General features: G+C 50.5%; 1 protein-coding gene across 1 annotated transcript in view; it reads left to right on the forward strand.

The window, feature by feature from the left end:
- The first annotated feature begins 2,812 nt into the window (after positions 1 to 2,812).
- Positions 2,813 to 22,909, forward strand: part of LOC103189740 (neurogenic locus notch homolog protein 3-like) — a 35,159-nt gene continuing 15,062 nt past the window's right edge. Inside the window, exons 1-14 of the mRNA XM_042344777.1 lie at positions 2,813 to 2,883; positions 8,925 to 9,006; positions 10,122 to 10,389; positions 11,028 to 11,349; positions 12,387 to 12,509; positions 13,046 to 13,276; positions 14,423 to 14,578; positions 14,764 to 14,949; positions 16,314 to 16,427; positions 17,386 to 17,499; positions 18,197 to 18,430; positions 19,754 to 19,873; positions 20,081 to 20,233; positions 20,978 to 21,143. Of these exons, the coding sequence (XP_042200711.1) occupies positions 2,826 to 2,883; positions 8,925 to 9,006; positions 10,122 to 10,389; positions 11,028 to 11,349; positions 12,387 to 12,509; positions 13,046 to 13,276; positions 14,423 to 14,578; positions 14,764 to 14,949; positions 16,314 to 16,427; positions 17,386 to 17,499; positions 18,197 to 18,430; positions 19,754 to 19,873; positions 20,081 to 20,233; positions 20,978 to 21,143 (2,327 nt within the window). The 5' untranslated portion in view covers positions 2,813 to 2,825. The remainder of the gene's footprint in view (positions 2,884 to 8,924; positions 9,007 to 10,121; positions 10,390 to 11,027; positions 11,350 to 12,386; positions 12,510 to 13,045; positions 13,277 to 14,422; positions 14,579 to 14,763; positions 14,950 to 16,313; positions 16,428 to 17,385; positions 17,500 to 18,196; positions 18,431 to 19,753; positions 19,874 to 20,080; positions 20,234 to 20,977; positions 21,144 to 22,909) is intronic.

Here is a 22,909-nt window from a genome sequence, read left to right on the forward strand (position 1 = left end):
TTTGCGCACAGCAGCGTCCCACAAACAGTCGTGTATTGAGTAACCAAATTATTATCACTATTTTAAAAAAATTTAAGGAATTATTAGCCCCGGAAAGCGATCTACCTATCAACTATTCACTGGGTTCCTACTTACTGCTCTGTAAACAGAGGCACGTGTGTCCAGTAAGGAAATTTGCTTTAGGTTTCGCCCGGCCAGGAATCGAACCCGGTCCTCTCGCTTGCAAGGCGAGAGCTCTAACCACTACACCACAGGATTCCGGGTACTCAGGTAATGAGATGTTTGAAGTCAGGCAGTAAAGAAGTGGTGAAGAGAATGTGACCTTCTTTGCCAGGAGAGGGTGGGGGCAGGGGAGAGGGAGGGGGCAGGGGAGAGGGAGGGGGCAGGGGAGAGGGTGGGGGCAGGGGAGAGGGAGGGGGCAGGGGAGAGGGTGGGGGCAGGGGAGAGGGTGGGGGCAGGGGAGAGGGCTGGGTTGGGACACTGCAGTGCCAGGTGGTCCTGCCTTTCACAGGTTCTCTTCCCTCAACCCTGGAGCTCAGCACAAGGTGAGGCTGGGCTGCCCCCAGGGTATAGTGGCAATAACTCAGTCAGATCTGCATAGACTCAACCCTAACCCCAACCCCAACTACAACCCCAAACTCAACCCCAGCCCAACCCCAACCCCAGCCCCAAACTCAACCCCTGCCCCAACCACAACTACAACCCCAAACTCAACCCCAGCCCAACCCCAACCCCTGCCCCAAATCTCAACCCCTGCCCCAACCACAACCCCAGCCCCATCCTCATCCCTGACCCAACCCCAGCCCCAAACACAGTCCCAGCCCCAAAACCAACCCCAACACCAATCTGAACCCCAGCCCCAACACTAGCCCCAGCCCCTGGCCCAACCCCAGCCCCAACCCCAACACAAGCCTCAGCCCCAAACTCAGCCCATGGCCCAACCTCAGCCCCAAACTCAACCCCAGCCCAACCCCAACCCCAGCCCCAGCCCTAATCCAATACCAACCCAACCCCAACCCAGCTCCAGACCCAACCCCAACCCAGCCCCAATCCGATCCCAACCCAACCCCCAAACCTAGCCTCAACCCAAAACTCCACCCGAACCCTAACCCTAATCCCAACCCCAGCACCAGCCCCAACCTCAGCCTCAACTCCAATGCCAAACCCATCCTCAACCCCAGGCCCAACTTCAGAGCCAACCTGAGCTGGGGTGTGCCTAATACTGGGAGTGGGCAGTGTGTTGTTACACAGTCTCTAGTGCCCATGTCAGCCATTAGTCAGGAAATCTCTCACAGACTCCATCTCTACGCTCTTTCATGTTCTCTCTCTCACACACTCTCACTCTCTCTGTACCACTGTGCGTCCATCACATAAGTTCTCCACACATTTCTCGTACACTCTCACACTGTATCTTTCTTTCTTCCACACACACTCTCACACACTCACTCTCTCACACAATCTCTTACACACTGTGTCCCTTTCTCACACCGGTCACTCTCTGCCCCTCTAACCCATCATCACATCCCCTCAGTCCTCAGACTGCTGATTCTCTCATTCTGTCACTCTCCCTCTTTCACACTCAAACACACACACACTCTCAAACACACTCACTCTCAAACACACACTCACTCTCAAACACACACTCACTCTCAAACCCACACACACTCTCAAACCCACACTCACTCTCAAACCCACACACACTCTCAAACAAACACTGTCTCTCACACACTCTCAAACCCACACTCACTCTCAAACCCACACTCACTCTCAAACCCACACACACTCTCAAACAAACACTGTCTCTCACACACTCTCAAACCCACACTCACTCTCAAACCCACACTCACTCTCAAACCCACACTCACTCTCAAACCCACACACACTCTCAAACCCACACACACTCTCAAACAAACACTGTCTCTCACACACTCTCAAACCCACACTCACTCTCAAACCCACACTCACTCTCAAACAAACACTGTCTCTCACACACTCTCAAACCCACACTCACTCTCAAACACACACACACTCTCAAACAGTCTCTCACACACTCTCAAACACCGTCTCTCACACACTCTCAAACCCACACACACTCACTCTCAAACACACACTCACTCTCAAACCCACACTCACTCTCAAACACACACACTCTCAAACCCACACACACTCTCAAACACTGTCTCTCACACGCACTCAAACCCACACTCACTCTCAAACCCACACTCACTCTCAAACCCACACTCACTCTCAAACCCACACTCACTCTCAAACACACACTCACTCTCAAACACACACTCACTCTCAAACCCACACTCACTCTCAAACACTGTCTCTCACACACTCTCAAACACTGTCTCTCACACACTCTCAAACCCACTCACTCTCACACACTCACTCTCAAACACACACTCACTCTCAAACCCACACTCACTCTCAAACACACACACACTCTCAAACACACAACACACTCAAACACACACACACACACACTCTCTCACACTCTCACGCACACACTCTCTCCCATTCTGTAGTGTCTCTCACACACTCTCTCTCTCTCACACACACACCACACACTGTCTCGTTCTCACAATGGCACTCTCTCTCTCCTCCCCACACACCATCATCACATCCTCCCCGACACACACTCACTCACACACTGACTCTCTCACACTCACATCCAGTCCCTCAATAAGACGCCGACAGTGAGGAGCAGTGACTGCTGTGTGTGACTGTGCCTGTGCCTGGGCTGGGACTGGAGTGTGTGAGTGAGTGTGAGTGAGTGTGAGGGTGTGTAAGAGGGAGTGTGTGTGAGGGGGTGTGAGGGGATGAGAGCAATCCAACACCTCCTGGTCACTCTGCTGTTACTGGGACCCGGCACTCAAGGTGGGGACTGAGAGAGTTTGTTAGAGGTTGTGTGTGTGTGTGTGTGTGTGAGTGTGAGAGAGTGAGTGTGTGTGAGACAGTGTGAGTGTGAGAGAGTGTGTGTGTGTGAGACAATGTGAGTGTGAGAGAGTGTGTGAGTGTGTGTGTGAGACTGTGTGTGTGAGAGAGTGAGTGTGAGGGAGTGTGTGTGAGACAGTGTGAGTGTGAGAGAGTGAGTGTGTGTGTGAGACTGTGTGAGAGAGTGAGTGTGAGGGAGTGTGTGAGTGTGTGTGTGTGAGACAGTATGTGAGAGCGTGTGCGTGAGTGAGAGCGTGAGTGTGTGTGTGAGACAGTGTGTGTGTGAGAGAGTGTGTATGAGTGTGTGAGTGTGTGAGAGTGAGTGTGAGGGAGTGTGTGTGAGAGTGTGTCAGTGTGAGTGTGAGAATGTATGAGTGTGTGTGTGAGACAGTGTGTGTGTGTGTGAGAGAGTATGTGTGAGTGTGTGTGAGAGAGAGTGTGAGGGAGTATGTGAGTGTGTGCGTGTGAGAAAAGAGTGTATGAAAGTGTGTGTGTGACAGTGTGTGTATGAGAGTGTGTGCGTGAGAGTGTGTGAGAGTGACGGCGTGTGACAGAGAGTGCGTGTGAGAGGTGTGTGTGAGAGAGTGTAAGTGCGTGTGTGAGAGTGTGTGAGAGAGTGTGTATGTGGTGTGAGAGTGTGTGAGAGAGTGACGGAGTGTGACAGAGAGTGTGTGTGTGAGAGAGTGTGTATGAGAGACGAATGTGAGAGATGGAATGTGAGTGAGAGTGTGTGAATCGGTGAATTTGTGTGAAAATGTGAGTGTATGTATGTATGAGAGAGTGTGTGAGAGAGTGTCTGTGAATGGGTTTGAGACAGTGTGTGTGACAGTGTGTGTGATAGAGAGATAGTGTGTGAGAGAGCGTGAGAGAGAGTATAGGTCAGAGAGTTGGAGTGAGAGTTTTTGAGAGAGAATATGAGAGACTGTGTGTGTGAGAGTGTGTGTTTGAGAAAGTGTGTGAGAAAGTATGTGAAAGATAATATGTGAGAGAGTGTGTCAGAGAGCAAGAGAGTGTATGAGATTATGACAGTGTGAGAGTGCGTGTGAGACACAGACAGTGAGAGACACAGAATGTGAGACACAGATAGAGTGTATGTGAGAGAGTATGTATGTGTGAGTGTGTGTGTGAGAATGAGTGAGTGTGTGAGAGAATCAGTGAGTATGTGTGAGAATGAGAGTGTGTGTGAGAGTGAGTGAGTGTGCGTGATGGAGAGATAATGTGCGTGAGAGAGTGTGTGTCAGAGAGGTTGGAGTGAGAGTGTGTGAGAGAGAGCATATGAGAGACTGTGTGTGAGAGAATGTGTGTTAGAGAGAGTGTGTGTGAGACACTGTGTGAGAGGGTGTGTGTTAGAGAGCGATGGAGTGAGTGTGTGGAGAATATGAATGTGTGTGTGTATTAGAGAGAGTGTGTGCATGAGAGTGTGTATGAGACTGAGTGTGAGAGAGCGAGATAGAGTGGCATGTGAGAGTGCAAGAGTGTGCGTGTGTGAGTGTGTATGTGTGAGTGTGAGAGTGTGTATGTGTGAGTGAGAATGAGGGAGTGTGAGAGAATCAGTGAGTGTGTTTGAGAATGAGAGGGTGTGTGTGAGAGAGTGTGTGTGAAAGAGTGTGCAAGTGTGTGGAAGAGTGTGATAGAGAGATAGTGTGTGTGAGAGAGTGTGTGTGTCAGAGGGAAATGGAGTGAGTGTGCGAGAGAACATGACAGTGTGTGTGAGAGTTACGTGTGGGAGAGAGGAGGAGAGAGAGTGTGTGAGGGAATATGAGAGAGAGTGTGTGTCAGAGAGAAATGGAGTAAGAGAGTGTGAGTGAGCGTTTGAGAGACAGTGTGAGAGCAGTACAGAGTGAGAGTGTGATGGAAAGATGATAATAATAATAATAATAATAATCCTTGCATTTGATATAGCGCTTTATTGCGTCTTCGAGATGTCTGAGAGCGAGGAGAGTGACAGAGAGGAGGAGAGTGAGACAGAGAGGAGGAGAGTCAGTGAGGGAGAGGTAGAGACCGAGGAAGACAGAGAGAGAGTGTGTGAGAGAGAAGGAGAGCGCGTGAGGGAGAGGGAGAGGAGCTGAGCGCTGGGATGGCAGGTGTCAGCCTGGCTCACTGACGTCTCACCTCCCAGTCGCAAGGTTCAAAGTCTCTGACCTCACAAGTTCGAAGCTGATGCTCAAGGTCAGTGCTGGGGGGGGGGGAGGGAGGGGAAGGGGAGGTGGGGGCTGTGTGGTCGGAGGAGACGCCGTCTAAACCAGCAGCCATTAAAGATCTCCCACGGCCCTGCTCACAAAAAAGAGAAGGGAGCTTTTCTCTTTCTCTCTCTCTCTCTCTCCCCCGACAGTCCTCCCGGATGAAACCAGTCGTTTACAGGGACGTTCCTTTGCACAAATCGCCCACAAAACACACAAAAAGACTCAGTGTGTCTGTCCTGCAAAGCGCTTTGAGACGTCCTCCCTTACAACAAGGCAACGATTGTTAAAATAATCCCTTATCGTATCCTTAAGCAACTTGTCCAATCTCCCTGCTCGGCGGGCTCCTGCCTGTGCTTACACGTCCCCCTCCTGGCCTGTCCCACCATCGGTGGGTTTAGAAAGCCTTCAGCCTCTCTGCCCCCACCCCATGGAACTCCATCCCGTGGTCCCTTCGCCTCAGCTCCTCCCTTGTCTCCTTCGAGGCACGTCTCAATTCCTTCCACATGGACCGAGCTCACGGCCTCCCTCCCACCCTCACCCTCCCTGGCCTCCACCCTTCCTGATCCCAACCCCCAACTTGGGTGCAAAGCTTTGTTTGTCCAGAGATTTGTAATGAAAGGCAGGTCTGCGTAAATGCAAGTTGTTGCTGTTGCTGTTGCGAGCCCCATGTGAGTTGTGAGGGTAGAAGCTTATTTGGGGAGTAAACTGCTTCCCTCCGTGATCGAGTCTTTCTAAACCCTGGCACCATTAATAATAATCCCTTTAAAAAAAATTAATAATAATAATTTGGCCACTGAATCCACGACGGTGTGTGGGACGCTGCTGTGCGCAATTGGCTGCTGTGTTTCACCCTCAAAATATACAGACAATTCGCCTTACAATGTATCCTGTGAAGCGCTTTGAGATGTCTGGAAGCCACGATAAGGAGCTGTGTCAAAATTATTAATTATTAGTTAATAAAAATTGTTATTATTAATTAATATTTTTTTTATTATTAATTAATAATTATTATTAATAATCCTAGTATTTGCTACAGTGCTTCATCACTGGGAAGAGCACGATATGCTGTAAACAGCAGTGACGGTGTGTTTTGTGGGCAAACAGAGACGTCCCACTAACAGCCTTGAAATGAACGACTTATTTTACACATAATCCCAATCATCCTTGCGTTCAATATGGCGCCTTAGCACGTTGTCGAGACATCTCGAAGCGCTTCACAGTAGGAAGTGCGGTGACTGTGAATTTGGTGGGCGTATTCTGGGGGAATGTCGGCCAGGACGTAGAGAGAGAGAGAGAGAGAGAGAAGCTTCTCATTTTCGAAAAATGCCCCGGGTTCTTGAATGTCTCCCTCCACCCCCCCACCGCGGCCCCCCCCCCCGACCGGTACGGTCGACGAGCTCGGCGGAACAACTCGCTCCTCCGACGATGTGGTGCTCCCCACCCCCCCTCTCTCTCTCTCTCTCTCTCTCTCTCTCTCCTGCCCCCCCCAGCGCTGCGCTGGTCTGTGAGCTCAGAATCCCCAACGTGGAGAGCGAACTGACTGTGGAAGCTCTTGACTTGGAGGCAGAGCACGAGTGCTCTGCCTCCAAGTCAAGAGCTTCCACAGCCGCAGGTGACACAGCCTGGATTGCTGGCCCACAGCTAGTGCTCTGCCTCCAAGTCAAGAGCTTCCACAGTCTCACAGACCTACAATAATAACCTATTCTTTCAGAGGCTGGGAGTTTTTGTTTTGGGAAAGGGGACAGGATGCGGCGGGTTTCCTGCCCTTTTGTTCTGGAGTGACCAGGAGATTGAGCTGATGCTCGCTGTGCGCGTGGAGGCAATTCACTGCGTAACAGCTGCTCAACAGCAGCAGCGACAACAGTCTTACACTCGCACAGCGCCTCTCGCGTCATCGGGAGGACGTCCCGAGGCGCTGGACAGTGAAGGGGTTTTGCGCCCGAGCTGGGGGTCGGGATCAAGTGGGGAAGGGAGTGGGTGGGGGGGAACGGCAGTTAACTTTAAGTTACAGTTAAGGAGGGTTTAGTTAAGGGGTGATGTGCCGCACTCTCTTGGGAGAGAGAAATAATAATGATAATAATCCTTGCATTTGATATTGCGCCTTATCACGTCTCAAAGCGCTTCACAGAATATACCTGTAAAGTGAATTGACTGCATATTTCGTGGGCGAAACAAAGTAAGAGAGAGACGGGGGGATGGGGACAGAGAGAGAATGAGAGAGAATCGGAGATCCGGCAACAGAGAAAGAGAGGGTGGGAGAGAGACAGTGGGAGAGAGAGAGAGAGAGAGAGAGAGGGGCTGTGGGGGCTGAGGGAGAGACCGAGATAGGACTGAGAGAGGGGGAACTGAGATTGAAAGAGAAAGAGTATGAGAGACAGAATGAGACAGAGGCACTGAGAGAGAGAGCCGAATAAAGGGATTGAGAGAGAGCAAGGGGGGATTGAGGGTCCGAGCGAGAGAGACAGAGACAGAGATTGGGATAGAGAGATTGAGAAAAAAACGGGAAGGAGATAGGGGGCAAGAGAGGCCGAAGGTGAGAGGGGGGAGGGAAGCTTGTGGAATGCGGAGGAGGTATGTCTGACTGGGAGCAGTCTGGCTCGGGCCAGGCTGTGGTAAGATCCAGCTCAAGTTGCTCTGTGAGCCCATATGCCACAGACACACACCCCTTCCGCCCCACCCCGGCTCAGACCAGCTCAGTAACAGGGCTGTCAACCCAAACTCCTGATAACTAGTCACTGCAAGGGGAAAGGACTCAGTGACGAGTTATCAGGAGCAGCGAGTTTGGAGTAGGTATAAATAAATACATGAAGGCTGGATATTGACAGGACGATGACTTAAGTGGTAGTGACAAGTTAAGGTTTGAGTTATCAAGAGTTTGAGTTATCATATACATGGCCCTATATTAATAATACAGTATTAATAGAGGGCCCTGTATATTAATACTAATAACAGGGCTGTGTATAATACTATTACTAATAATCCTTGTATTTAATATAGCGCCTTATCATGAAAGTGCTTCACGGGATATATTGTAAAGTGTAGTGACTGTTTACTTTGCGGGAGGAAGGCCTGGATTGTGCTCTGAACTGCGTAGGCCTGGACTGTGAACTCAAAGTTCCCGAGACGAATCTTGAACCAACAACTTTTTGAGTGAGAGTCAGACTCCCTCCCTCCCTCCCTCCCTCCCCCCCCCATCATGTCTTCTGGACGTCTCAAAGTGCTTGATGGAATAAACTGTAAAGTGAATTGACTGTATATTTTGTGAACGAAACACGGCAGCGAATTGTGCACAGCAGCGTCTCACAAACCGTCGTAGATTGAGTGACCAGATTATTATTATTTTTTTTAAGGGATTATTACCCCCGGAAAAACGATCCACCAATCGACTAACAGCCGGGTTCCTATTTACTGCTGGGTAAGCAGAGGCGTGTGGAGTAAGGAAAGTTCCCCAATGTTTCACCCTGTTGGGAGTTAAACCCAGGTCTCTCACCTTTGAGATAGGTGCTCTAACCACTGAGCTATAGGATGCAGGAAGGGAGGAAGGAGAGTTGGGAGGGAGGCAGGAAGGAGAGTTGGGAGGGATGGATCCAGAGATGAGGGGCAGATAGGCTGAGAATGGAAGTTGGGATATGAAGCAGACCAGAGCCTGCTGAGCAGAGGGAGAGGCTGGGTCAGTAAGGTTTTTGAGGAGGTCACAGAGATAGGGTTCAGAGTGTAGATTAATAAGCCATGTCTGTGATATTTGTGTGTGTTAAAACCTCCCGTTAACATAGCACTGTTGCTCTTCCCCATCTACCCCAGGGCTTCAGTGTTTAAATGATGTGGATCCGTGTGTTAACGGTGGAAACTGCACGTCACAGACCAATGGTACTGGATTGTGTGTGTAAGTAACAGTTTGTCCCTCTCTCACCCCCCCATCACACGTCCTGTCAGACAGGTCACATACATTGTCCATCCACACTCCCAAGTCAGGATTAGAGACACAGTAAAGCTCCCTCTACATTGAGCGTCCACACTAACACGTCAGGATTAGAGACACAGTAAAGCTCCCTCTACACTGTACATCCACTCCCAGGTCAGCCACAGCAATGGTTAAAGAAAAGATATTAAACAATAATACTCACATTCGATACAACAGCTTTTGTGTTTCAAAGTGCTTCACGAGATTCACTGCAAAAGTGATGCGACTGTGGGTTTGCGACAGCCAATTTGCGCTGCGATGTCCCACAAACAGCGACGTCGGTTGACTGAGTGACCAATTTTATCTGAGGGAATGTTGGCCAGGATACCAGGGGAGAGAGTAGGAAGCTTCTCTTTCGAGAATTTTCAAGAAGCACCGCAGGAGACCTTTAACTTGCAGCTGAACAGGGGCACACAGGCGGGGAGCAAGGTTTAAAGGATCATCCGAAGAACGGTGTCTCCAGCAATGCAACGCTGTCTCCCCCCAGCGCTGCATCGGAGCATCAGCCCAGACTGTGAGCTCAGAGTCGCTGAGCCAGGAACTTGGACTCACAACCCTCTGGTTCAATAATAATAATAACAATAATAATCCTTGTGTTTGACGTAGCCTTTATCACGCCGTTGAGAAGTCGCAAAGCGCTTCACAGATTATACTGTAAAGTGAATTGACTGTATATTTTGTGGGCGAAACACAGCAGCGATTGCGCACAGCAGCGTCTCACAAACAGTCGTGGATCAAGATACCAAGCTATTTATCTTTTGAAATGAACATTGCCCCTGGAAAGCGATCCGCCAATCGATTAACAACCGGGTTCCTACCTCCTGCTGGGAAAAGAGGGGCGTGCGTGGGGAGTAAGGAAACTTGCCCAAGGTTTCCCCTGCCTGCCCCGTGGCTCCAGCGCTTCGCTTGCGAGTCGAGTGCTTTAGCCATTGAGCTACAGGACTCCACAAGTCCTGGGGTGTGGAGGGGAGTGAGCTGGTGACTGAGCCGGGCTGACCCACTCAGAATGATGTGAATCCGTGCGTGTTTCTCCGCAGGTGTGCGTCTGACTACACAGGGGAGAGGTGTGAGCACTGGGACCCTTGCCTGGCCCCCCGCTGTCTGAACGGTGGCTCCTGCTCCCCCTCCCCCCAGCCACAGAATGCCTCCGTCAGCTACGCTTGCAGCTGCCCCCCGAGCGTCACAGGCCAGCACTGCGAGACCCCCGTCACACACCCCTGTCTCAGCAACCCCTGCCTCAACAGCGCAACCTGCCAGAGGGTCTCACCGCACACTGCAACTGCACCTGTCAGCATGGCTGGACAGGTGAGTACTAAACACTGGAAACAGTGCGCAGAGTACTAACACCGAGAGTACTAAACACAGAGACCTAACACCGAGAGTACTAAACACAGAGTACTAACGCTGAGAGTACTAAACACAGTGAACTAATACTGAGAATACTAAACACAGAGAACTAATACTGAGAGTACTAAACACAGAGAACTAATACTGAGAGTACTAAACACAGAGAACTAATACTGAGAGTACTAAACACAGAGAACTAATACTGAGAGTACTAAACACAGAGAACTAACACTGAGAGTACTAAACACAGAGAACTAATACTGAGAGTACTAAACACAGAGAACTAACACAGAGTACTAAATACAGAGAACTAATACTGAGAGTACTAAATACAGAGAACTAATACTAAGAGTACTAAACACAGAGAACTGACACTGAGAGTACTTCAGGCTGAGAGTTTTAAACACAGTACTACATACAGAGTACTAAACACTTGTGTATGTGTGTGTATGTGTGTGTAGGGCAGACTGACCTGTGTATGTGCGTGTAGGGCAGGCTGACCTGTGTGTGTGTGTGTGTGTGTGCGTGTGCTTAGGCCACTCTCTCACTGTGTGTGCGTGTCTCTCGCTCCCTCTGTAGGGCCGTGCTGTCAGCAGGCTGACCCGTGTGCTGGAAGCCCGTGTAGACACGGGTCCCGCTGCCTGCCGAGCGGAGGACATTTCCGTTGCCTGTGCCGGGCTGGCTACCGGGGGCCGGCGTGTGAGATCGACGTGGACGAGTGCCAGGCTGGACCTTGCCTGAACGGTGGCACCTGCCTCAACCAACCCGGCTCGTACCGCTGTGCCTGTCCCCCTACCCACACCGGCCCTGCCTGCCAGACAACCACCGGTGCCTGTCTGCCCGGGTCCTGCCAGCACGGCGGAGCCTGCGTCCGGCGCACAGACCCCCACTCACCGTCTCGCTGTGTCTGCCCCGCCGGTAGGTGGGCACGGATCGGTGGATATGTTCGTCCGCACGCGCTTGCGTGTTGAGGTGTCGGAAGGGGCTGGTGTAACGGGGCGGGGGTGGGGGGGGGGATTCATGGGAGCTCGTCTGACTTCTTCATGACCCGTCTCAAGACCCTCCTCGTTAACTGCCCATTCGGTCACCCTCCTACCCCTCCCCTCTCCTCCCCGCCCTCCGCCCCCTCCTGATCCCGACCACCAGCTCGGGTGCGGATCCCTGACTGTCCAGTGTCTTAAGACGTCCTCCTAACGTGAAAGATGACCGGACACATGTCATCTGTTGTTGTTGTTGTTGTCGAGGAGACCCTCTCCCAGTGTCCCGGCCGATAGTCCCACAAATAAAACTGGTCCCTCACTCCATGGTTTGTGAGACACGGCTACGCGCAAACTGTCTGCCGTGTTTTGCCCACAAAATACACAGTCGCTACACTTTACAGCGTGTCATGAGAAGCACTTTAGGAAGTCCTCCTGAGGTGCTCAGGCACCGGAGCAAAGCCAAGGATTGTTTAATGTTATAATAATAATAATAATAATAATAATCCTCGCATTTGATATAGCGCTTTTCACGTCGGGAGGACGTCCCAAAGCGCTTCACGGAACACACTGTAAAGTGAATTGACTGTATGTTTGTGGGCGAACGCGGCAGCCAATTGCGCACAGCAATGTCCCACAAACAGTCGTAGATTGAAAATGACCAATTTATTATTGTTTTGGGTTTTGGAGGGATTATTATTAGGCTCTGTGTGGAGTAAGGAAACTTGCCCAAGGTTTCGCCCTCTGCCTGGAATTGAACTCAGGTCTCTCACTTGCAAAGCGAGTGCTCTAACCACTGAGCTACAGGACTCCACAATTATTTATGTAACCTGCGCTGTGGCTGAGCTGGGAGTGTGGACCCACAGTGTACGTGACCTGTCTGGTGCTGTGTGGATGGATGGATGGACAGTATAAAGGGAGCGTCGCTGTGTATCTGAGATCTGCCGAGACTCGTTGTTAACCCTTTGCCTCCCACAGCCTTTACTGGCCATTACTGTGAGGTGAATGTTGATGACTGTCAGGGTCACCAATGTCGGAACGGAGGCAGATGTGTGGATGGGATTAACACGTACACCTGTCATTGTCCACCACAGTGGGAAGGTAACACACTCGCTCCCACACTGCCCCCATTCGCACACTCAATCCCACACTTAGTCCCACTCGCATACTCGCTCCCACACCAACCCTCAGGCCCTCAAACACACTCACTCGCACACCCACCCTCCCCCTGCCTTCACACACACTTGCTCGCACAACCAGCCTTTGTGCCCTCATTCTCTCCATTTCCACTCACTTCTCTCCATTCTCACTCCCTGTCTCTCGTACGCTTTCTCTCTCTCTTTATCTCTGTTCTCACGCACTCTTCTCACACCCACACACTCTCTCTCCATTCTCATTCCCTTTCTCTCGTTCTCTCTCACTCTTTCTGTGTCCTCACTCCCTGTCTCTCTGTATCTCTCTCACACCCATCTCTCTCTGTCCCTCTCTCTGTGTTCTCTCTCTTACACTCCTGCTCTCTTTTTCTCTCCCTCCCTCTAGAGTCCTGTCTGTCGCCTCCTCCCTCTCCGTTTCTCTCTGACTCCCTTTCGCTCTCTTACTCTCTCCCTCTCTCTCTCCCTCCTTCCCTCTCTCTGCAGGTCCTCTATGCTCCCGGGATGTGGTTGAGTGTGAGCAGCGGGGTGTGTGTGAGAACGGGGGAACGTGTATCAACATGGTGGGTGGCTATGTGTGTGTGTGTGTGAACGGCTGGTCTGGGGATCGCTGTACACACAATATCAATGACTGCCGGGCAGCTCTGTGCTCAGAGGGAGCCACGTGCCATGATCGTGTGGCCAGCTTCACCTGTGAGTGCCCACCTGGTAGGACAGGTAGGTCCCCATCAGTGCCCAGTCTGCCAACCATCAACCCCAAGTCACCATCCAACCCCACCCATACCCCCTCACCACCCAACCCCACACCCCACACCCTGCCCATACCCTCCTCACAACTCAACCCTCCTCACCACCCAACCTCCTCACCACCCATACCCTCCTCACCACCCAAACCCTCCTCACCACCTGTAATATTGATAATAATCCTTTCATTTGATATAGAGCCTTATTACATCTTTGAGACGTCTCAAACCACTTCACGAAATTGTACACAGCAGTGTCCCACAAACAGTCGTGGATTGAGTGGACAAATCATTGTTATTGTTTTGAAGGAATTATTACCTCTGATCCGCCAATCGACTAACAACTGGGAGCTCACTTACCGCTCGGTAAACAGAGGTGTGTGGAGTAAGGAAAGTTGCCCAACATTTCACCCTGCCCAATGTTTCGCCCTGCCCGGGAATCGAACCCAGGTCTCTCGCTTGTGAGGCAAATGCTCTAACCACTGAGCTACAGGTTTCCACCATCCATACCCTCCTCACCTTCCCCAATGCTTTCCCAGCAGGGTGAAACGTTCGTCAAGTTTCCTTACTCCACACACCTCTGATTCCCCAGGCAATAGTAGGAATGTGGTTGTTAATCATTTGACGGATCATTTTAGGGGATAATAATCCCTCCCAAAAAATTATAATTTTGTCACTCAATCCATGACTGTTTATGGGACACAGCTGTGTGGAATTGGCTGCCGCATTTCATCCCCAAAATACAATTACTTACACTTTAAAATATATTCTGCATCGCACTTTGGAGATGTCTCAGCAACGTCATAAGATGCTTTATCAAAAGCAAGAATTATTATTGGTATTATCCATACCTTCATCACTATCCATACCCTACTTGCTCTCTGTCCGTCCGTCTGTCTGTCTGTCTCTTGCACTCTTCATTGGTCTCTCCCTCTCTCCGTCAGTCTCTCCCTCTCTCAGCCGGTCTCCCACACTCTCTGTCGATCTCCCCCTCCCTATCGTCTCTTCTTCTGTCTCTCAGTCTCTCCCTCCCCCTCTCCATCAGTCTCCGACACTTTCTATCGGTCTCTCCCTCCCTCTCTCAGTCTCTGCCTCCCTCTCCCTACTCTCTCTGTGGCAGGTCTCCTGTGTCAGCTGAATGACAGCTGTCTCCACAATCCCTGTCACAAGGGAGCGATCTGTGATACCAACCCGATCACCGGTCAGGCCATCTGCCATTGTCCACAGGGCTACACGGGACCCGTGTGCAAGAGTGACATCAACGAGTGCTCGATGGGTGAGTCAATTCGGAAATCCGTCACCGTGATCATCTGGTGTCTGACACACACAGAAACCCGTCACCGTGATCATCGGTGTCTGACACACACAGAAACCCGTCACCGTGATCATCCGGTGTCTGACACGCCTCCTGTGGACACCGTTTCACACTCTGACCTTTTGTTCTGGAATGTTCCTTCTCAGGAGCCAACCCGTGTGAGCACAGCGGGCGATGCGAGAACACCATGGGGTCCTTCTGGTGTCGGTGTCGGGCCGGGTACAGTGGGGCGCGGTGTGAGCTGGACATCAAGGAGTGTCTCTCCAACCCTTGCCTCAACGGGGCTACCTGCCTGGATGAGATCGGGGAGTTCAAGTGCATCTGCATGTCAGGTACCGGAGGTCACAGCAATAGCAACAACAACAACTTGCATTTATAAAGCACCTCCCCCTCCCCCCACCCACACACACACACACAACAAGGTAGTGTCCCAGAGCACTTGATAGGGCCGAACTGGGGGAGGGGGGACGTGACCCAAGGCACGGTTGAAGAGGAAGGTATTCAGGCCCGAGCAGAAGATGGGGAAGGAAGGGACAAGATGATGGACTAGAGAAAAAGTGTTCCAGAGTTTCAGGGCGTAGTGGCTGGAAGAGCACCAACGATGGTGGAAGGGAGGGCACGAGGGTCAAGCAGGAGGCCGGTGGCAGCGGGTAGTAGGCTGGGAGAGTAAGCGGGTTGGAGAGGTAGGGAGGTGCCAGGGTGTGAAGGGATTTGAAGACGAGTGAAAGGATCTTGAATCTGTTCTGCAATAAGGAGACAGTGAAGCCTTCCTAGAACTGTGTGATGGGGGTTCGGAGATTAGAATGGGTGAGTCCCACATCTCTACATGTGGGAGGTTCCTCACCCACAGATACAGAAGGTCCCATATCTTTATATACCTTTTATTTGGGTCAGTCGGGTGTCTGACATGTGCTGTCTTTAAGAGTGTCCAAACCAAACTGAGAATTCCATGTATCCCATCCCACCTACATGTGGAAATCCCAGAGATAGATTGTTGGGATGGAATGCGCGCTGTCTCTCTCTCCCTGGAGAGACACCTCCTGCTTCTAATTCCAGAAAGTAAAGGCACAAGCTGGCAAGAGCCAAGGCTTGGGGACCCCAGAGTGTGTGTTGTGGCAACTGCTGGAGTCTAACCAGCTAAAACAACAACAACGACAAGATTACATTTGCATAGCGCCTTTCACGTTGGGAGGATGTCCCAAGGCACTGAAAGAACCCCATAGCTTGCCATTGATATCACTGTCTGACAAGCTTTCCCGCTGCTTGTCCAGCCAGGACCACCCGACCCGATAGGGCTTTGGTTGCAGGGTTAACAGGAGCTGAGTGGGAGGATTCCCTGCCCCCAGTGACTGGTTTGCCCTTCCAGGCCGTGCCAATGAACCAGGCTGTGCTGCCATCTCTATATACCAGTGGTTCTTCATCCCAGATAACAATAATAATAATCCTTGCATTTGATATAGAGCCTTATCAAGTTTTCAAGACGACTCAAAGCGCTTCACAGAATATACTGTGAAGTGAATTGACCGTATATATTGTGGAGAAAACACGGCAGTCAATTGCACATGGCAGTGTCACGCAAACAGTTGTGGATTGAGTGACCAAGTTTCATATACGTATGTGTTTTGAGAGGGATTATTACCCACGAGAAGCGATCTGCCAATCAACTAACAACTGGATTCCTACTCACTGTCCTCAGGTTACGAGGGTATTTTCTGTGAGATTAACCGTAACGAGTGTCTGAGTAACCCTTGCCTGAACCGCGGGACATGCCAAGACCGTGTCAATGACGTGCTTTGTGAGTGTGCTCCAGGTAAGATATTCCATGTAACATACCTACATCATGTAAGCACCATATATATTTTTGTATTTGTGTGGGTGTATGTTTTAGAGTCAGCCTGGCTCAGTGGGTCACAGTAACTCACAGGATTCACTCAAAAGTGTAGTGACTGTTTTATTTTGCCGGCGAATGCGGCAACGAATTTGCGAACAGCAAAGTCCCAACCAGTCGAGTGACCAATTTTTTTTTAGTGAGGGGGAGAGAGAGAGAGAAACTCCCTTCTCTTTTCCAATTGCACCACTGAGATCTTTAACGTCCATGTGAACCAGCAGAAAGGACGGCACCACTGACAATGCAACACCGTCCCCTTGCGCTGGGCAGCAGAAGATAACAATTTGCTGGAGAAAGAAGACCAAAGTCCATCCAGTTCGCCTTCCACCATTCTGGCGGTCGCTTGTCATATCATGTCCCAAACTACTCACTGTATAGCGAGATATTATTTTCTAGCAGAAATCTATCTCATTTGTTCTTGAAACAAGTGACATTTTCGGCTTCCGCTGTCTGTCTCCCTCGGGAGCCTGTTCCACAAGTTCACTACTCACTCACTGAAGGAGGGTTTCCAAAGATTTGTTCTGAATTTACTCCCTCCAATCTCAGGCCGTGTCCTCAGGTTCTACTGTTCAGGACAAGATAAAACAGCTGATCATGATCGACATTGTCTCGTCCCATCAGAATCTTAAAAACCGTAATCATATCACCCTTCAACCTTCCCTTCTCTGTATTGGTGCGTCAGCTTAGACTGTGATTCCAAGTCTCGATGAGGGTCTTGAACCCACAACCTTCTGACTTGCAGGACAGAGCGTGAGTGACTGAGCCGGGCTGAGACCTGAACTGGAGGTTTGGTAGTGAGGGTTGGAGTGACACTGAGGTGAGGGGAGTGTGGGCTGAAGCTCTGTCTCGTTAATGTGTTGTTGGGACCCCCCCTTGGCAGGATTCCAAGGGCTGAGGTGTGAAGAGGATATGGACGAGTGTGGCAGCGATCCATGCCTGAACAGGGGGACGTGTGTGGACGGACCTGGCAGCTTCCACTGCCAGTGCCAGGAAGGTAAAATAATAATAATAACGATAGTAATTCTCGCATTTGTACAGCGCTTCGTCATGACTTTTTGAGACGTATCAAAGGGCTTCACAGAATACATTGTAAAGTGTATATTTTGTGGGTGAAACTTGGCAGCCAAGTGTACACAGCAGCGTCTGTTCCACAAACAGTGATCAATTTACTAAATGAAAAACATTTTTTTTAAACCCATCACGTGCCCCCCCGACCCCTGCTCACTCCCTCAGGCATATGACCCCCTCGTCCTCGCCTTCAAAGCCCCTCACGGCCTTGCCCCTTCCTACCGCTGTGGCCTGCTGACTCCATATCAACCCGTCCACTCCCTCCAGCCTGCTCCATGTGCCCCCGCCTCAGTGGTCAGTCCTGCAGCCTCTCTGCCACCACCTCTGGAGCTCCATCCCGCAGTCCCTCCATTTCGCTCCCTCCATTGCCTCCTTCGAGACCCATCTCAAGACCCTCCTCTTCGACTGCATCTTCGGTCACCCTCCTACCCCCACCCTCCCTGTCCACCACCCTCCTGAGCCCAGCCCCCAGCCCCCAGCCTAGCTGCAAATCTCTGACTATCCAATGCCTTGCGATTATTCTCCTGCCGTGAAAGGCGCTGTGTAAATGCAAGGTGTTGTTGTTGGTGTTGATATTGATGACTCTCTCTCTCTCTCTCTCTCTCACTCTCTCTGTGTAATAGGGTATGATGGGTCTCTGTGTGAAGATGACATTGATGACTGTGCCGGGAGTCCCTGTCATCACGGCACATGCCTGGATGGCGTGGCCTCGTACACGTGTGTCTGTATCGTGGGTTACACGGGGAGAGCGTGCAGCCTGGAGGTGGACGAGTGTGCCAGCCAGCCCTGCCAACACGGGGCTCCCTGCCACGATCTGCTCAACGCCTACCAGTGCCTGTGCCCTCCGGGAACCACAGGTAACTCACTGTTACCCTGTTACCTGTTACCCTGCCCAACAAACACCACTGTAACCCTTCACACAACAACAACATTAATAATAATTCTTGCATTTGTTACAGTGCCTTATCACGTCTTTGAGACCTCTCAAAGCGCTTTACGGAATATACTGTAAAGTGAATTGACTATATATTTTGCAGGGGAAATGCCACAACAAATTGTGCACAGCAGCGTCCCACAAACAGTTATGGATTGAGTGACCAAATTATTATTTACTTTTGTTTTTGGAAGGAATTATTACCCCCGGAAAAACAATCCGCCAATCGATTAACAACCGGGTTCCTACTTACTGCCGGGTAAACAGAGGCGTTAACTACTGAGCTGCAGGACTCCACGCTCACAATCACATTCCTCACATTACGGCATCTTTCATACTGAGAGGACGTCCTGAAGCGCTTCACAGGAATCACTGTAAAGCGCATTGACTGTGTAATTTATGGAGTCCTATAATAATAATAATAATAATCCTTGCATTTGATATAGCGCTTTTCACGTCGGGAGGACGTCCCAAAGCGCTTCACAGAACACACTGTAAAGTGAATTGACTGTATATTTGTGGGCGAACGCGGCAGCCAATTGCGCACAGCAATGTCCCACAAACAGTCGTGGATTGAAAATGACCAATTTATTATTGTTTTGGTTTTGGAGGGATTATTATTAGGCGTGTGGATTATTATTATTATTATTATAACGCAGTGGTTAGAGCAATCGCCTGGTATGCAGGAGGTCCCAGGTTCGATTCCCGGACAGAGGAAAACATTAGGCAAATTTTCTTACTCTACACATCTCTGTTTACTCAGCAGTAAGTGGGAACCCGGCTGTTTGTTGAATGGTGGATGGCTTTCCCGGGGTAATAAGTCCTTAAAAATAATATTTGGTCACTCAATCCACGACAGTTTGTGGCACACTGCTGTGCGCAATGTCTGCCGGGTTTCGCTCACAAATATAGTCAATTCATTTTACAGTATATCCCGTGAAGCGCTTTGAGATATCTCGAGTACGTAATAAGGCGCTATATCAAATGCAAGGATTATTATTACTGTTACAGGCTGTGTTTACCTGTGTTTAGCTGTGTATGGCTGCCTTACAGCCTGTGTTTGGCTGTGCTTGGCCTTGTTTCAGGCTGTGATTGATTGTGTTTGGCTGTGTTTGGCTGTGTTTCAGACTGTGTTTGGCTGTACTTGGCTAAGTGTTACAGGCTGTGTTGGGCTGCATTATGTCTGTGTTTGCCTGTGTTTTGGTGTGTGCTGGGCTCTGTTTGACTGTGTTTGTGTGTATTACAGGCTCTCGCTGTGCGACGCTGATCGATCCCTGTGCTGGGAGTCCGTGTATGAACGGTGGGAGCTGTGTGGAGGCCGATAACAACAGGAGCTTCTCCTGTCTGTGTCCCCAGGCATTGAGCGGTACATGAACAGCACTCACTGAGCTCAGCTATCTCCTCTGTCACTGCCCACAGTCACTACACCATCACACCGTGTGTGCGTGTGTGTGTGAGTGTATGTGTGTGAGTGTGTGTGTGTGCATGTGAGTACATGTGTGTGTCTCTCTGTGTCACTATGACCATGAAGTCCTAACGTGTATCTTCCGTGACGGAGTGTGTTGTGTGACAGGACGGCTGTGTGAGACGTGGCGAGACGTGTGCAGCTCTGAGCCGTGTTTCAACGGTGGAACATGCGTGATCGCTGGGCCAGACTTCAACTGCTCCTGTCCTCCCGGATACATCGGCAAGCACTGCGAGACATACCGGGACCTCTGTACACCCAGTACGTCATCCGTGATCACGTCTGTGTGTCCCTCACACTGTCATACACAGACATATAGCCCTCACACTGTCACACACACACCTCTCCCTCACCCCCCTCCCCCCTCTCTGTCCTACATTCACACAGCACCCTTCACTGTACACAGTCACTACACCATCACCATCACCGTACACAGTCACTACACCATCACTGTACACAGTCACTATACTATCCCTCTCACTGTACACAGTCACTACACCATCACTCTCATTGTGCACAGTCACTATACTATCACTCTCACTCTACACAGTCATTACACCATCACTATCACTATACTATCACTCTCACTCTACACAGTCATTACACCATCACTATCACTATATACAGTCACTACACCATCACCATCACTGTAAACAGTCACTACACCATTACCATCACTGTACACAGTCACTATATTATCACTCTCACTGTACGCAGTCACTGCACCTCACACACTCACTGTTCACAGTCACTACACCTTCACACAGGGTAGCGTCTTGGGGGGTTTATCCCTGATAGTGAAGCCGAGCGAGAGAGAGAGGGGAGGAGAGAGTAAATGGAGAAGTAAAGGCAGAGTTCTCTCTCTCTCTCTCTCTCTCTCCCTCTCTCCGTTATCCCTCCTGTTATTATTGTAAACATGTGTTGTGTAGACGGAGTCTAACCTGCAGCTTCGCTCCCCCACCCCCCTCAACCCCCCACCCCCCCCCCCACCCCACCCCCACCCAGACACCTGCCAGAACGGGGGGACGTGCGAGGAGCATCCGGGGGTCCGGGGAGGGAAGTGCAATCACACCGGGAGCGAGTGCGGGGACAACCCCCAATACGCCTGCCTCTGCCCGGCCGGCGTGACTGGAGCCCGGTGTGAGGAGTTGGTCACCGGCTGTACATACAGGTAAGGGCCTGCGGGACTCGGGGCGTATTTGCCTGACACGCACCGAGCAAACACCGGAGTGCTGTAGCTCAGTGGTCCGAGCGCTCGCCTCGCAAGCGAGAGAGGACCTGGGCTGGATTCCCGGGCCGGGCAAAATGTTGGGCAAGTTTCCTTACTCCACACACACACACACACACACGCGCTCCTCTGGTTACCAGCAGTGAGTAGGATCCCGATTGTTAGTCGATTGGTGGATCGCTTTTCCGGAGGAAAATAATTCCTTCAAAATAACAATAAATATTAATGATAATTCGGTCACTCAAGTCGACGAGTGTTTGTGGGGCAGACGCCGCTGTGCGCAATTGTCTGCCGAGTTTCACCCACAACATACACAGTCAATTCACTTCATAATATATTCTGTGAAGCGCTTTGAGACGTCTCGATGATGTGGTGAGAGTCATATCAAATGCAGGGATTATTATTACACACTGTACACACACAGTCTGTGTGTGTTTGGTCCTGACTGTGAGTGTGTGTATTGGTGTGCGTGTGTGTGGGTGTCAGTGTTTTGTGAGTGTGTGGGTTAGTGTTGAGTTTGTGTGAGTGTGCGTATATTGGTGTGAGTGGGTGTGAGTGTGTGGGTGTGATTGTGTGTATGTTGGTGTGAGTGTGTGTAAGTGTGAATATGTTGGTGTGAGAGTATATGAGTGTGTATGTTGGTGTGAGTGTGTGGGTGTGAGTGAGTGTGTGGGTGTGAGTGTGTATGTTGGTGTGAGTGTGTTGGTGTGAGTTTGCTGGTGTGAGTGTGTTGGTGTGAGTGTGTATGTTGGTGTGAATGGGTGTGAATATGTGAGTGTGTGGCTGTGACTGTGTGTATGTTGGTGTGAGTGTGTGGATGTGATTATGTGTATGTTGGTGTGAGTGTGTGTAAGTGTGTGTATGTTGGTGTGAGTGTGTGTATGTTGGGTGTGAGTGGGTGTGAGTGTGTGTATGTTGGGGGTTGTGAGTGGGTGTGAGTGTGTGTGTGTGCTGGTGTGAGTGGGTGTGAGTGTGTGTATGTTGGGGGGTGTGAGTGGGTGTGAGTGTGTGTATGTTGGGTGTGAGTGGGTGTGAGTGTGTGTATGTTGGGGGGTGTGAGTGGGTGTGAGTGTGTGTGTGTGCTGGTGTGGGTGGGTGTGAGTGTGTGTCTGTTGGTGTGAGTGTGATTGTGTGTGAGGGTGCGGGTGTGAATGTGTGTATGTTGATGTGAGTGTGGGTATGTTGGTGTGATGAGTATGTTGGTGTGTGTGGGTGTGAATGTGTGTATGTTAGTGTGAGTGTGTGGGTGTGCGTGTGTGTATGTTGGTGTGAGTGTTGATGTGGGTGTGTGGGTGTGAGTGTGTGTATGTTAGTGTGAGTGTGTGGGCCTGAGTGTGTGTATGTTGGTGTGAATGTTGGTGTGAATGTGTGTATGTTAGTGTGAGTGTGTGGGTGTGAGTGTGTGTATGTTGGTGTGAGTGTGTGGGTGTGAGTGTGTGTATTTTGGTGTGAGTGTTGATGTGAGTGTGTGGGTGTGAGTGTGTGTATGTTGGTGTGAGTGTGTGTATGTTAGTGTGAGTATGTGAGCGTGAGTGTGTATATGTTGGTGTGATGAATGTGTTGGTGTGAGTGTGTGTATGTTGGTGTGATGAGTGTGTGGGTGTGTGTGTATGTGGTGTGAATGTGGCGTGAGTGTGTGTATGTCGGTGTGAGTGTGTAGGTGTGAGTGTGTGTATGTTGGTGTGAGTGTGTGTATGTTGGTGTGATTA

The sequence above is a fragment of the Callorhinchus milii genome, unplaced genomic scaffold (assembly GCF_018977255.1).
Source record: "Callorhinchus milii isolate IMCB2004 unplaced genomic scaffold, IMCB_Cmil_1.0 Scaffold30, whole genome shotgun sequence".
In the NCBI taxonomy this organism is placed as follows: domain Eukaryota; kingdom Metazoa; phylum Chordata; class Chondrichthyes; order Chimaeriformes; family Callorhinchidae; genus Callorhinchus; species Callorhinchus milii.